General features: G+C 53.8%; 5 protein-coding genes across 5 annotated transcripts; 1 reads left to right on the top strand and 4 right to left on the bottom strand.

Moving 5' to 3' along the window:
* Window positions 1-9: 9 nt before the first annotated feature.
* GLOTRDRAFT_95228 (uncharacterized protein) lies at window positions 10-2167 on the top strand (the record flags this gene model as incomplete). The annotated part of the gene is made up of 11 exons (XM_007870319.1): window positions 10-73; window positions 159-289; window positions 355-552; window positions 604-653; window positions 731-813; window positions 837-839; window positions 865-1055; window positions 1105-1193; window positions 1246-1367; window positions 1420-2114; window positions 2141-2167. 11 exons carry the CDS (start codon window positions 10-12, stop codon window positions 2165-2167), a joined length of 1653 nt encoding a protein of 550 aa, XP_007868510.1.
* A 1429-nt stretch (window positions 2168-3596) lies between these two features.
* GLOTRDRAFT_131508 (uncharacterized protein) lies at window positions 3597-3998 on the bottom strand (the record flags this gene model as incomplete). The annotated part of the gene is made up of 1 exon (XM_007870318.1): window positions 3597-3998. One exon carries the CDS (start codon window positions 3996-3998, stop codon window positions 3597-3599), a length of 402 nt encoding a protein of 133 aa, XP_007868509.1.
* A 1563-nt stretch (window positions 3999-5561) lies between these two features.
* On the bottom strand, window positions 5562-7775 carry GLOTRDRAFT_131507 (uncharacterized protein; the record flags this gene model as incomplete). The annotated part of the gene is made up of 2 exons (XM_007870317.1): window positions 5562-6362; window positions 6414-7775. The coding sequence occupies 2 exons, from the start codon at window positions 7773-7775 to the stop codon at window positions 5562-5564; spliced, it is 2163 nt and encodes a 720-aa protein (XP_007868508.1).
* A 453-nt stretch (window positions 7776-8228) lies between these two features.
* GLOTRDRAFT_140106 (uncharacterized protein) lies at window positions 8229-10349 on the bottom strand (the record flags this gene model as incomplete). The annotated part of the gene is made up of 9 exons (XM_007870316.1): window positions 8229-8914; window positions 8970-9045; window positions 9104-9200; window positions 9252-9324; window positions 9377-9444; window positions 9502-9874; window positions 9931-10087; window positions 10140-10211; window positions 10271-10349. The coding sequence occupies 9 exons, from the start codon at window positions 10347-10349 to the stop codon at window positions 8410-8412; spliced, it is 1500 nt and encodes a 499-aa protein (XP_007868507.1). The 3' UTR covers window positions 8229-8409.
* Window positions 10350-10727: 378 nt separating this feature from the next.
* GLOTRDRAFT_117262 (cytochrome b5) lies at window positions 10728-11682 on the bottom strand. The gene is made up of 5 exons (XM_007870315.1): window positions 11371-11682; window positions 11238-11306; window positions 11117-11177; window positions 10921-11051; window positions 10728-10866 (listed from the first exon to the last, which is right to left on the bottom strand). Exons 1-4 carry the CDS (start codon window positions 11660-11662, stop codon window positions 10970-10972), a joined length of 504 nt encoding a protein of 167 aa, XP_007868506.1. The 5' UTR covers window positions 11663-11682; the 3' UTR covers window positions 10728-10866; window positions 10921-10969.
* Window positions 11683-14446: the final 2764 nt, after the last annotated feature.

Genomic DNA, 14446 nt, shown 5'->3' with positions numbered 1-14446 from the left:
GTTGCCACTATGCCTCGAGGGCTACTAATGAACGTAGAGTCTGGTAAGGCAGACGAAGAGGCGGTGTCGTCGGGTGAGTGTTCGTTAGGCGCCAGCCTCGCTAGAGAGCAGCGCAGTCGTATAATGTATGCATTGAGAACGACGGTTTTCCTCATTAGGCTCAGCTTCTGCCCCACATTATAAGCGGACAAAAAATCGTCCGTCGGATGGCAAGAACAAAGGACGGGGTAAGAGCAGAACCGGGAAACTAGCGTATCTCCTCGATGTGCCAATGGACATCTTCTTTGAGGTTCATTCCTTTGGTGTTGATCCCTTCGTCTTCCATTGATCTGACACACGTTGTACGCGTTGTAGATACTGTCTCAACTTGCGCCCCTGGATCTTCTGCAACTCTCCAGAGTCTCGAAAGCGTTTCGTGCGGAGCTCATGTCTCGCAGCGCAAAGCATATATGGGCCGCGTCCAGGCAAAATAACTTCCCTGGCTGCCCTGATTGTCCTGCCGACCTCAGCGAGCCTCGCTACGCCAATTTGCTGTTCGAGCACAATTGCATGGTAACTCGAAACGCTTGCACAATAGGGCTAGATCCTGATATGCATATATAGGAATGCGGGTCTAGCCCGTCAAAGATGATCGACTATGTCTTGCGAGTCAGGTATTGTAAACGTTGCTATAGATGGAAGTCCGTACGTCCTCGCTACCAAGTGAGCTCCTCCTAACAATGCCCACCAGTGTCAAGAAAGGGGCTACCATGGCAAAGACATACGGTAAGGCGATCGACGATGTAGTCTACACCCTTCTACCCTGCGCAACCAGTGCGTGCTTCGCTTATGTGCAGTCAGTAAGTATGATGATCCTCTGTCCAGACGGATACTACCAAGACCCCGACTCTTCGATGTCCTGGAGTGGTTCCTATGCGAACAACGGTAAGCTACACTACCATAAGGCCGAGTTCGAAGAAGTTGTGCAGAAGTACCTCTCCTTCGGCGCGCGTGACACTGAGAGTCGCGTGAAATATATACAAGACAGGCGGGACTCGACAGAGGCAATCATGAAGGTCTGATCAGAGTTTTATTTGTAAGATATGCCTCTGATCTCTGTTGTAGCATGGTTTCGAAATCAATGAATGGAAGCAACAAGCAAGATATGAACAGGCCGCCGAAGAATCTTTGAAGCAGCGGCGCCGTCAGCAGAGGTTCGTGCACCTCCGTTTCATCGATCGGCTCCCTCCTGACTATTGGATTTAGTATCAAGGCCAAACTAATCGAGCTGGGACATGGCCCACGTACATGGCCTACGTCCTACCGATATCCTTGTTACGGAACCTGGACAAAGGTATTGGATCAGCCTCGCGAACTGACGCCCAGAAGTACGTGTCTTTCTCCTCAACAGGAACTACATACATACTCAATGCTATACAGTCTGGAGCGCGGTACTGCCAAAACTCCTCTCGTGCATTGAAGAGGTGAAGGAAGTACACGCGGAGGAGGAGCGCCGGCGGCTCCGCTGCATCAGAAAGAAGGAGTTCTTTGCAATCTACATGGCATTCTTACATGACCTGGACGACGCCAAGGCAGCTCGGATGCCCGATTTCGGCAGAGCAGTCGAGTTGGAGCCAGTGGTGTCCTTCATTGACGAACAAGGATGCACCATTCCCGTCACGGAGGAGCGCTGGTCTTCGATCCAGGACGAGTTCATGACGTCCGCCAAGAAAGCTGAGCCCGAGATCAGGAAACAGTACCTATCCCAAGTCTTTACGAGCGAGCAGCCTGGCTGGGGCGCGGCTCCGTCCTCTCTTCAGCTTGACGAGGCGTTCCTGTCTAGTCCCCAAGCTCTTTACGCTTGCCCTGTAGTGGGTTGCCACGAGCTCTGCAGATTCCCAGAGATCCAGCTGCACCCACATGTGCAGTACGCCTGGACTGCCCGCGAGGACGGCTTGCTGGTGCCTGCGCTCGCCTATTGCAAGGAGCAGACTGTCGATATCGCATTGAAAGTGCTCCGCATCCTGGGGTTGCCGGAGGATAGCTCCCAGAGTATGCTCGAGGGGCTGCGCGGACGGCTGGAGTGCCTGTGCAGGAACCCGGGGCTCCTGCAGCCGATGAGCTTTGGTGCACTTGTGAGTAGTCATTGCCCTTTATGCAGGTCTCGTACTCATGCCGCGATAGGTGAACCACATCCTCGAATCAAATCGGTGGTACCAGAACGTCCTAGACTACCTTGCTATCCATCCTGGATGCACAGAACAGCACGCGACCTTCGTAAACGACCACGATCTGGAAGGAGACGAGCATATCTTCGTCTTGCGCGACGAAGTCGTTCAGGGGCCTGTGGTGAGTGGCACCCTCGGCCACCTGCCCTTTGATAACAGCAACGCGCCGTGGCTATGCGGTATCTGTCCACGCTCGGTGGGTAGAAACTACGGCAGCAAGGAAGTAATTGTGCATCACATAAGGACAAAGTACGTACAGGTCGCCGGTTACTAGTGGTATTGAACTGATTCCTCCATTGGAAATGTAGACACCAAAAGGAGGCCGAGGAAGCTGACATCGTATCTTGGTGACCGGTACCGTTCTGGTAGTGAAACCCTGGTGAAACCATGGCGCAGCCAGGGGCTAACAGATTGTCATTGTTTTCCATGTAGTCAATGCATAGCCAGTAATACCCAAAACCCTAAGTGAAATGATAACATGTCCACGACACCACTACGCCCTTCTAGATCTCCGAAACTGCCTACCTCTCTGCTCTCCGCCCTTCCCAGCAGCCACCTGCCTGCCCGTCCACGCTACCAGTCCATTGTCAGATATTTCCGCTTTGCGACTCGTCGCACCATGCTCGAGGTGTGTAGGAAACACTGAGGGACAGTCCTAGAAATTGTGGATGCCACCCAGAAAGCAGCTGGAGTTACCAGATGTTGAAGAACGCCAATCAGTGGTATGAGGCTTGAGGAACGGTGCGGGCTGATCACACCCGATACGATGAGTTGATCAGGCTCTGTACCACCTACTTACCGCTGGTGTCGACAGGCTGAGGGAGGTTGGCTGCGCTGACGTCTGGCTTGGTTTAGCTATGCGAACGACGGCTCCGTAATGATCGACTGATGGCGCCTGATAGACGCGCTTGGACAAAGAGAACGAGGGACTGCAGTGCGTGGTTAGTGACAGGGTAGATCAGTGTCGACACATCAAGGAGCGAAGCGCCAGACTTACCATTCGCAAAAGGACATATATCACTGGGAAGTGAACCAGAGAGCAACGGTCGGGTATACGTCCGTATCGTTGACGCCAGTCGTAGATGGTGGAGATCCTCGTGGATGAGCACGGGCCCAGCGAATTCTTCCGGCCGTGGAGAACCTTTTCAACTGCTATCCTTCATCCTTCGTACCCCGTAGGTCGTCCTCCTCTCTCACCAACCCCTGGCCCCTCACCCTTCCACTCGCGGCTCCCCCCCCCCCCTACGCTAGCAAACCCTGCATCGTTCTCCATCCTTGCTATACTTTCGCTCTTCCGCTTGCATACCACACCCGCCACCCTGAACAGCACCCGCAGCCGCTCAATCTCCTCCGCCTGTGACGCGATAGTCGCTGCTTGCTCCTTAGCCTTCACACAGCTTGCATTTGCGCGACACGCGAGACGAGCATGATAATGCCGCGGGCGGCGGCCTTCTCCTCCTCGCGCAGAGCAGTCACGAGCACCTCCGTTCTGCGATCCTCCTCGAACTTCTCGGTGGCTGACTCCATCACATGCACGTCGGTCTTCGTGTTCGACACCTTTGCCCCCTGCACTCCGGTCTCGAGTGGGGTACTTCTCGCCTTCCTCTCGGGCAGGGGCTTCATCGGCCGGAGCGTCTTGCCCTCGGGCTGTGCCTTAACCTCGGGCTGCGACGCGATCTCGAGCATAGTCTCCGGGAACCCTTGGCACGCAAGCACCGCAATCCTTTCGCAGTCCCAAGGTGACCAATGACTGGGCTTGTATGCAGTAGTGGCGGAAGCGCGAGCGGACATGGCCTTCGCTCCAGGGGAATAGTAAGGCCTTTGGGGTTGAAGTCAACAATGAAAGGAGCGAGGAATGGTTCAGACTCTGGCTTCGTGCAGAAGTGGGGATGGCGGCGCAGCTGCGGGAGGGAACGAGGTCTTCTCCATCTGTAACGAATATAGGGTCGTTGTGAGTAAGGCCTTGGGTAACGAAGTCAACCATGGAAGTAGCAGTGAATAAGTCACAGGCAAAATCTGAAGAGGGTATCAGGGTGGGGGCAGCAGGTAGAGCCTCGAGAGGGCTCTCCTTCTGCGATAATGATGGGGTCGTCGCGAGTAATACCCTGCGGGGCGAGGTCAACGATGAGTGGTTCAAGCTTGGAAAAAGGGGTGGTATCAATGTTCGTGTAGCTGTACAATTCGACGAGTACCTCATTGTTTTCAGAAGCATCCATAATAGAGCTGTCGCCAGGGGATCTCTTCGGAGGGGATGCCTTCTTCTGAAGAAGTCAAGCCATGACGGCGAGCCTGGGCGAGTTCATGACGGGGTTCAGCTTTACCTGCAGATGCTTTAAAACACTTGTGAGTGAAGGCATGGTGAGTTCGTAGAAGGGAGCAGTGCAATGAATGTAGATGTGATGTGCTGTAGACGTTCAAGAGTGAGTCTGCGGCAGTCAATACGAGCACGTCTGAATTATAAGGCCAGTCTCACGCGGAGTGAAGTTTCTTCATGTAGAGGCGTATATAATGCGTATATGTTGCAGCGGTAGTCAATACACCAATGACATACGCGGAAAGTCTCCCTAGTCAACGTACTTGGTCGACACGCGTCGCCATTGGCTATAGCTAACCCGAGGTGGTTTTGCACTGCCACAGGTCCTCTCGGCCCAACGTTATCGGCATGCTCGACAACGACACCCAGTGCAGACGGCGATTTAATCCTAGGTACTCAGGCTCCATCAGCTTCAACTGAAAGGCTGAAGGGCCTTTACTGCTTGAGTCTGCGTACACTTAGCATCACTAAGGACAGTCTACACAGATATCATCATTGAATGTTCCAATAAAGCAGAACATAGCGACACACGGACAGCATACACAGCAAACACAGCAAAGACATCAGATTAAGACCATTACGGTCCAGCGGCGCAAGCACGGCAGAGCCCGCTACCGTAGACATAGATATTTGGGTAGCATGCTGAACACATGGCATCCTGAGCATTGTCATATATTTTTTGCGAGAGTAGTCATGTTCCAGCAAGTATTTCCGACTGAGCATTCATCACAAAGTCGGGGTTTACTCATTCCTCCGTCAGATACTGAGATAGCCAGTATTTCTGCAAAACAACTGACATTGGCGTTTTGGTGCTTTCACCTTGCAAGGTCCAGCAGACTCCTTTTTGGCCCTTGATATTTCGCAGCAGCGGCCCGCTTACTAACGAGATTTTTACAACTGCACCAAGTCTGTTCCGAAATCGATGAATTCAGACGTACAATACTCTAATACCATCCTGATGCCCGACACGATAGCGCAGCCACGACGCCACTCTACATGCCCCAGCGGGGGCGCCCTCCATAAGTGTACAAGGAGGTAAATCAGCTACTGTCGGTGGATGTCTCGGCTTCACGCCGCAGCCGCTTGCTTGGCCCCCTCATACGTGGCCCATGTTCGGATTCTAGTGTGGAAGAAGATTGCTCTCTCGGCGGACCCTCCAGCAATGTCGGAGAACCCTTGTTGGCGGCCTCCCTAGACGAGGGAAAGGTGCCATACTCTGTATTGCAGCGACTACTTCCCTCGTCGCTTTCCTCCGAGTCTCGTGGTCTCTTTCGGGTAGGTGATTCACCTATCGAACTCCGTAGATGAATATGGGAACAATTTCTCGTCCTAGTGCCCACCAGCGTATCCTGAAACGCCGCAGCCGCCTCTCCGTCTACTTTGTCATTCTCCGACTCGGAACAAGAGGTCTCTTCTCCACTTTGAACATCAGCACAGGGTTCCTGGTCCGGCAAGCTTTCGTATACCTCGTCGAGTACGGAGAGCACCGCGCGGTGTGTCTTGCTTTCCGAGTCAAAAAGGAGACCACGCCATCTTTCCAGGCATGGCTTAAGCTCTTCAAAGTAGGGTGATACCTCGGCGATCAGGCGTCGCCAGAAGATCCCGTCCTTGACAGCCGCGGACTTGCGCACTCCCACCGTCTCAAAATCGCCATTTGTCCAGTGGCGCAGCATAGTTTCCTCGAAATTGATGTCCCTTTTAGAGTTGTTTGGACCGTCGTAGAGGACACAGATCCAGACGAATACGTAAAAGTACGACTCGAGGTCCCATTCGGGTGTGTAGGTCAATTCGTATTTGTCGCCGAAGGCCAACAGCTCTATGGCCATGAAGGGTTTAGTGCCCTGGGAGACCGTCAGCACTGTACAATTTTTTTCAGTTCTGCAACCACTCACAATCCACTCAGTTTCCCCAGGTTTTCTCTCTAAATTAGACTCTGCAGCTCCGTTGTTATACCGCGTTGCGGTATCGAAGTCAATAAGAATTCCTCTGCGACGATTGGTAGAATCCTTGGAGTCGACCAGCATGATATTGTTGATGCTGATATCACGATGGAGTATTTTCGCCTCTTCAAGCAGCGTTTTATGGGCTGTAGGTGGACGTGAGCATGGAGCCAGTACTGAGGATTCGAGGAACTTTCCTTTGATAGTGTCTATGAAAGCCCCTACCAACTCCTTCTTCGTTTCGAAATATGTGATGGGTATTGCAAATGGGTCCAGCACCAAACGTCTATGCGTCCAACAGTACACCGGCTGAGGTGCATCTAGGCACCTATTCCCTGCAATACTGGGTCGTACCAAGTCAGTCGAGTCGATCTTGCCTTGGAACATGACGACCTCCTCATCCACCAGCTGGCATACGCCTTCGATGCCGCGCGCTTCCTTCAACAACTCGGCTTCGGAGGACCAGTCGATTCCGTTCGTCCAATAGTCTTTAATAGCATACGTGACTCCGCCACGAGTCGCCCGCCAACATGATGTTCCACGTCCCTGGACATGACCGCTCGTGCAGATCCATTGCTCGATCACATACTCCTTATTTGCAATAACCACGGCTCGATAACCATCTTCGAGCAGCCTGAGGCTGGGATCAAACCCAAGGTATTCCTTGCTTGCGAACATGAACGCTGTCAGGACTCGCAGGAACGCATGAGGATCTGCATGCATGTCGAACGGCTTGGACAACACCTCTCCGGCGCGGTCGTTGATGTGTAGAGTGATCTGGTATCCGAGGATCGACAGTGATGCAACAAACCGGCGACTGTACTGGAAGCCATAAATGAGTTCGACACCGTCTGCCACAAGCTTGGCCGCCTCCTTCTTGGCCTTGGGTTTCGCATTATTCTTCAGCTCCCAGTGCGACATCACTGTTTTCCAAGTTTGTGGCTCGCCGCCAGAGTTCTCGAAGATTACAATCTCGGGGCGGCGTCCGCCACCAGGCCCTCTAGGGAGAGGGTTTTTGGTGGTCGCATAGGCACCTGTAATGACTCGATTGCAGGGTTTGCCCACGACCTCTGAGATTCTTCGAGTGACCGTCGTGAAAAATGCGGCTAGGGCTTCTTCTTGGTCTCCGTCGTCGGACTGCCTAGTAAGCTCAGGACAATTTATCCAGAGCTTTCGGTCGGATGAGTACAGGGGGTGTTCTCCAGTCGTGATCCCGGTGTAGATGTCGTCGACGGGTCCCGGGAGAATGGCGTCAGGGAAAAGACAGTCGATAAGACCATCTTCCACCACGACGTCGATCTTATTCTTCACCATATCGGAGTTACGCGGATTTCCGGAATGTGGCTGAGGGTATAATTTGATGTCGGAGGCCGCGTTTTTTGGGCGAACGTCTTTCCTCCGGGATTCCAGACGGGGGCGAAATGTAGATATGGGACGGATGGGGGAAATAAGGAGGGGTTGCGAGCCTGAGGCCTGAGCTTCATAAGGAATATCAACATCAGCCATCCGCTGTCAAAACATGAACAAACCGTAGAAGCCGCAAACGCCCGAAACGAGAACAATGGTCACACAGCAACGCTAAATACACGGGCAAGTTGTCGATAATTACGTTCCAGTTCACCACGATACGAAATTGATAACTTAAGAGAGTCATGTAGGTTTGTTTCCTGGACAGATATCCTGTTTGAGCTGGAGATGCGAGATGGGAAAACGCATCGTTGTTGTGGCGCCTCCACGCACGCGTTCGGTCACAGTGCGTGCTTTCGTCACCGTCACGATCAGTGTGGCATTGCTCGCTGAGGAAGCGCCCATTCGCCTCGCATGCTATTCAATACCATATCGAAAGGAGGAGCTTCTGTATGTCATGTCTCATGTCGTTGCCCCTCCTCACGACTCCTTCACGTCGCCTCATATTCACATCCCCGGCCCGCATCTCTTTCCACCTCATTCATAGCCCCTCCATCCCTAAATCCAACACTCCCACGTCCGTCCCATTAACCAGGTAAAAGCTGAGCACCCCGTCTTTCTCCAGCCTATACCGATCAAACAGTGGCTCCCACCCGCACCCCGCGCTCACCTCCCATACGACGCGCCAATCTCGGAAGTGGCCGGGTGCCGTGGACGCGAGGATCGTCAGCGCACTGGAGTTCGCTGCGTTAGAAGGGAGGACGTAAAGCAGTGTTGTGGGGAAGGACGAGTCGAACAGGGGTGCGGGCGACTGGGAAGGCGGAATGGCCACGAGCTTTCCCCGCTTCCCGATAACCGTCGGTGTGCCCGTGACATTATTCACACTCGGCGGGTCGAACGTGAGCGGCAGGGGCGTTCGCGTCCAGTCGCCCGTCGTGCTCCGCCAGTAGTGGTACCACCGCTCGACGCCCGTCGTGTTCTCCCGGTTGAGGACGTGCACGCGGCCGTCGCGGTCAACCGTCTGTGCTTCCTGGTTCAGGATGCCACTCCGCGTGCGACGATTAGTGGCGTGACACGGAGGACAGTGCAAATAGTACGTACCCGTATTTTGGGATGCCGAACATTACGATACCGGCGCTATTGGGGAGGATGGGTTCTGCGTCGAGCGGGACGTCGCCTATCGCACCATGCTCATCAGTTGTCATGATACGTGGACGAAGTGGATTGTAACTGACTAGCAGATAAGTTCCCGACCATCTGACCCCAGTTGTTCTTCCACGTCATGAGTGGAGAAGCACCAGGCGGGGAGAAGGCATAGTTCAAGTCGTGATTCTGTGGATGGCAGTCGTAAACAGATCAGCGGGAGGGAGGGAAGAGACGGACGTTCTCGGGTCCGTTCGGCCCCGCTTCTACCGCGACGTTCTGGCCGATGTCGTTAACATAGTCGCGGTACGTCCTTTCACCACTGTCGTGAGGAAGAAGATAGAGGGATACGAAAGAGAACAAACCAAGTGACGTGTAGGTTGCCACGCAAGTCGAAGTCCAAGCCGTTAATGTAGGCGTTATTGTTCACACCCTGACCCCCCATCTCAGTTCAGCTTGCCTTGCCCAACCAGAACAATGGGTGACTGACCTCCAAATACCTCCCTACGAGCGCCCACCCCTCGCCAGGCGCATACGTATACAACCAATCATCCCCAAGCCCCGACCGCCCCACCCTCAGCTCCAGCACCAAATCAGGCTTATCCTCTCCTCGCAGGCCCTCCGGAACCCTCAAGAACCTCGGGTATGTGATGTTGATGAAGTACGTGTCCTTGTCCAGCTCAGTCAGATTCGGGAGGAAATTCATGACGGGGGAGAAAAGCGCAGTGATATTCGCCCAGGCAGAGTCGGGAGGGGGCGAGGTCGCGAGCGCCGCCTCCGAGATGCGGTAGTTGAGCGGGTTGTCGTGCTGGTCGAAAGCGAGGTGGAGGGTGCCGTCGCCGGGGGAGATGCCGAGCGAGATGCTGCTCAGTATTTGAGATGAGAATGGCGGGAATAGGGAGACGGGAAGACCACGTACATATTATGACCGTCGTCATCCGTCTGGTCGTAATCCGCGAACGTGGCCGTCTGCCACGGGCCGCTACTGCTGCCATCCAAAGCGCGCCTCGAGAGCGCAGGGTGCCGGACGGACGCGTTCGTTGTGGAGGGGAGGTAGTGTACCGCGTACTGGTACGCTAGGAGCGGTCCACTTGTGTAAGGCAAACAAGGACAAGGGAAAGGACGTACCTCCAAACGTTACTAACGCGTCCTGCTGGAACGACTCACCGTTAAGCCTGTTTACTGTCTGCGGATCAGGACCTAGGGAAGTCCATCCAATCGTCTGCAATATGTTCTCCGCCGCCGCCGACCACGCACACAAGGCAACGATCGCTGTACACCGTGCAAACCACATCGCAACTTGGAACCGAAGAGGTTCTTGACCATGCCCGGCGACATTTTATCACAATCAAGTACGCTGTACTGTGAGAGGAATGCTGGGTCACAAGGGCATACGCGCTCGAAATATCAGAACTGGCCACCGTCCAAGGGCGTCGTGACCGTCGGTGCATGTCCGACGTACGTAGCCGGCGGGACACCGGCCCGGGGCGAATGCGGGGAAGCATGGGAACTCCAAGCCAGTCTTTGCCAGGAACATCCAAGTCCTATGTAGTGTAGCGATCGCGAGATAGACAGAGCGGTAGTAACATGGGTTCGCATGATGGACCTATTAAAAGAGGAAGTGGCTACCGTTCCAACAAGAACTAGGGTAAGGTTGTCTGGAATCCCAGTCTGCACATACCGAGTTACGTGGAACACACACCAAGTACCATGTCACGAGCAGGGAATCCATATGAGAGTCTTACACTCCGGCGTAGACTTCAGAGGGTGGTGAGGATGCAACAGCATAGACGGGCGATGAGATCAACTATATTACACATAGCGACAGAATTCCGGGACGTATAACACTGACAAACTAGATCAATTGAATATGGCGGAACGGAGACACAGACTTGAGGCGGGTACAAACCTCTAAATGATCCGCAATATTCGGCCTGAGGCACCAATCCTCAGCGTAATTAGATGGCATCGTTCTCGACGAGCTTGCCGCAAATGATATACTTGTTCGCAAAGTGATCATACCAGCCTTTCATGTTCTCGCTACGTTCGGGAGGATACCTGTTACAACGAAACCCAAAGCTAGATAAGGACTGTATGACACGCACATCTCTTCCGGCGTCAGATCGTCGCATTTGTCGAGCGGTTGGTCGATGGGGGTCAGCATTTCTGAGGACGGGTAATCCGTGAAATGGGGGTGAACGAGGGAAGCAAGGTAATGAGACGAACCTTCGTCGAAAGACTGTTTCGCCATCCCGCGACTCGCATCGCGCCCCGCAAAGTTGCCGTACATCCCATCTCAACGCCATGTGGTGTCAGACTCTCCCAGCGCCAGCCCCAAGCCTTCACTAGTAGAACTCACTAGGTCCATAGAAGTTCCGCCCTGCAGTTACATCGAACACCGTCCCATCAATCGCCAGCAATATTCTCCCCCCGTCCTTTCCATTAAACGGTGCGAGCGTCTTGGGTGTGTATGTCGTAAACAGCACCGTCGGCGGGTGCGCCTTGGGCATCCAGCTGTACCCGTGCTTGAACTCCGTCGGGATTGACTTCGCCTTGGCCGAGGCTGGCGGGAAGAGGATGCGCTGCACGGCGTAGAGAATGTAGAGGAGGAGCGCGGTGTTGATGGGCGCACCTAAGTTGAAGCTCGGCATTGTCGCTGGGTCGTTGACGATGGCAGGAAGAAGGATTGGAGGACCTGAGAAGGTACTACTGGCACGGCCGCAGGCAAGCGCGTAAGCAGTCGGGCGTAATTGCTGTGACTCTGTCACGGTCACTATTGCCACAGTTCAAGTCGAGTCGTTTGAGCCGTCATGGAATATCACTACATGCTCACCAGACGCGACTCCTCGCACCTCGTCCGTTGAGATGTAATTGCATCATTGAAATTATCTGATATATTTCATGGACCCGACACTGCCTGGACGGTATTATCCTCAGATTTCGAATACAGTATGTACTTATCGATTCAGCTTTTGTTCGTTCAAAGCTCCCGGATATATGTAGCCGAGTCAAGGCTTCGGTGCTTATCAGTAGGGACAGATGTACTTCCACAGCTCCATCTCTGCCGCCAACTCATCCTCGCATCCAGGAAGCGCCCCAGTCAAAATCCGCACCCACCCCTTGTACCGCTGTCTGATGTATATACTCCGGCATCCACGCCGCGCATTTGAAGTCAACCAGCCCAACGGGCACGTAGTTCTCGTCTACCAGAATGTTATTTGGCGAGAGTCACCATGGGTGAAGCAGATGCGGTACGGCTTCCGGCGCATGCGCATTGCGAGCGCACGGATCTCCGGGTCCGCCTTGCGAGGGAGAGTACAGAAGTACTGGGCGTGGAACTCCGCCGGGGAGGCGAAGGGACCGACAAAATTGCTGTGGTCTATACGGTAGCTCATGAAGTGCGTGCCCATGAATCCGCAGACCATAATTATTATTATAATTATGGAGGCGGCCCCAGGCTTCGCAGCTGCGTCAGCCATTCACGCATATTTTTGGCAAATACTTCGAGCTGTTCCTCAGACAGTTCATTTGCGTTGCGGGGCATTTGAGGAAGCTGCTTCCCCGGCACGCGCGTCATGAGGGGTGCCCTTCGAGTCGCGGAGGACGTCTAGAACTTCCTAGTCGGGGATTGTTGTGTTTATGGACACATATTGAGTGGCAAAGGCTTCAGTAACCGTAACGTACTTGCCATGTTTCGCGTAGAGGCTGAAGAGTAGACGGGACACGCGGGACGATGATGTCTCGCTGCTTCAGGATGCGGTATACCGCCAGCCGCACCCAGCTTGGCGCAATACAAAGCCAGGCTGCCCAGATGGCGATGCGTCTCCCCGGGCGTCTTGGTATAACATGTTGGCGATCGCAAGGCGGAAGAGAGCAAATCTTTACCTGTGAAATACGAAATCTGCCGGAGTCAAGTCCCAGTTTGCTACCTTTTCCATGTTGGATGATGATGGCTACCTTGAGGAAGAGGTTGCGGATGCCAGCCAAATGCCAGCTGCAGACAGAGTGTCTTGTCATATTATATACATGAATGTTTAGTGGAACTTCAAGGCCGGGTAGTCACAGTTCACGGACTCAATCTCCCACGAAACCCATCGGGGACCTCTCGGTGGCGTCTGAGCGCCCCCACAGTCAGGCTATTTCGGCGCTCACTGGGACATACAGCGCCTGGAAGCAGTGATATGACGATACTCTGTGTCAATCTAATTCAGGTCAAACAACTCCCATGCCCTGCCACCTGTGGCAGTCCCGTGGGCCATCTCACCCTTCTTGTCAAAAGCTATACCTGCTGTGCACCACAGCTTTTGGAAAGAACTGTATAAAAACCTATACTCACTCATTACGATGTATAGAACAGCTCTTCCCTCCCGTCCTACCAACCCTGGGCTCGGATCCACACCTGGCCAAAGCGCAGCCACAGCTTTGCTCGAGTCTTAATCATCCCAACGGGCCCGTGCTCTGGGTAACTGCTGGACTCCCGTGTACATCCATCAGGGGAGAAGAAGCGCTCGCCTGGTGTGTGGACACTGAAGTGCAAGATGGCACTCCAACCACTACTTGTGTCATCAGTGCGGAATATAGGGACGTCTGGGTAGCCGCAAGACTCCCGTGTACATCCATCAGGAGAGAAGGAGCGCTCGCCTGGTGTATGGCACACAGAAGTGCATCACGGCTCCCCGACGATGTCCGGTTCGACGACTGCGTATAGGGAGGAAGCTTGCTTCGCGGCATAGTCGAGAGGATGGTGAAGGGCGGAAGGGATGAACAAACGCACCAAGGTCTGCACCCTGTATATAACGGCGGCTACCTTTTTCCGCCGTAAGACATTGCCTAGGTGCGTAGCCCATACTGTACGGGTCAGGCCTCTGCTGGGAAGTCCCGTCGACTATGTCGTCAGCCAAGCCACAGAAGGCCCCCAGGAAGGCGAGGCGAGGCCACGCCACCCGTGCGCTGCTCTAGAAAAGAGTCACATACCTAGGATCGATGACTATAATCCACCATACAAGTCGCTCTAGGCAACGATTGGTGGTACGCACCTGATGACATATGGTTGCTTGCATCTCATGCACCCCTATCCCGCCAGATCAGTCATACAGCAAGAAATACGCATGCACCGTCGCAGCGTAATGTCAGGCGGATCCTTTCAAAGCTGCGAAGGCAAGACCTATAAGTCATGCTGGCTGTTATAGAGATACGACGTTGATAGGCTTGGGTAGAAGTTCACCGATTATGAATCGCAGCGTCATTGATCCCCGCCTACGAGATGGACAAGATACCTATCTGAATTCTCGTGAAAATGTTCATCTCGTTCACTGTACATCGATGCTCTAGGAATGAACACCTGCGCACCTCACGCACCTCATCTCCGGGGGATCCGCCGGAGCTAACGGGTGGTCATTTAACATGCTCATGCTGTTACAGATATATGACGCCAA

This window comes from Gloeophyllum trabeum, assembly GCF_000344685.1.
Source record: "Gloeophyllum trabeum ATCC 11539 unplaced genomic scaffold GLOTRscaffold_00011, whole genome shotgun sequence".
NCBI classification, from domain to species: Eukaryota; Fungi; Basidiomycota; class Agaricomycetes; order Gloeophyllales; family Gloeophyllaceae; genus Gloeophyllum; species Gloeophyllum trabeum.
Note: the sequence above shows the minus strand (reverse complement) of the source record. Positions and strands in the feature narration are given on the sequence as shown.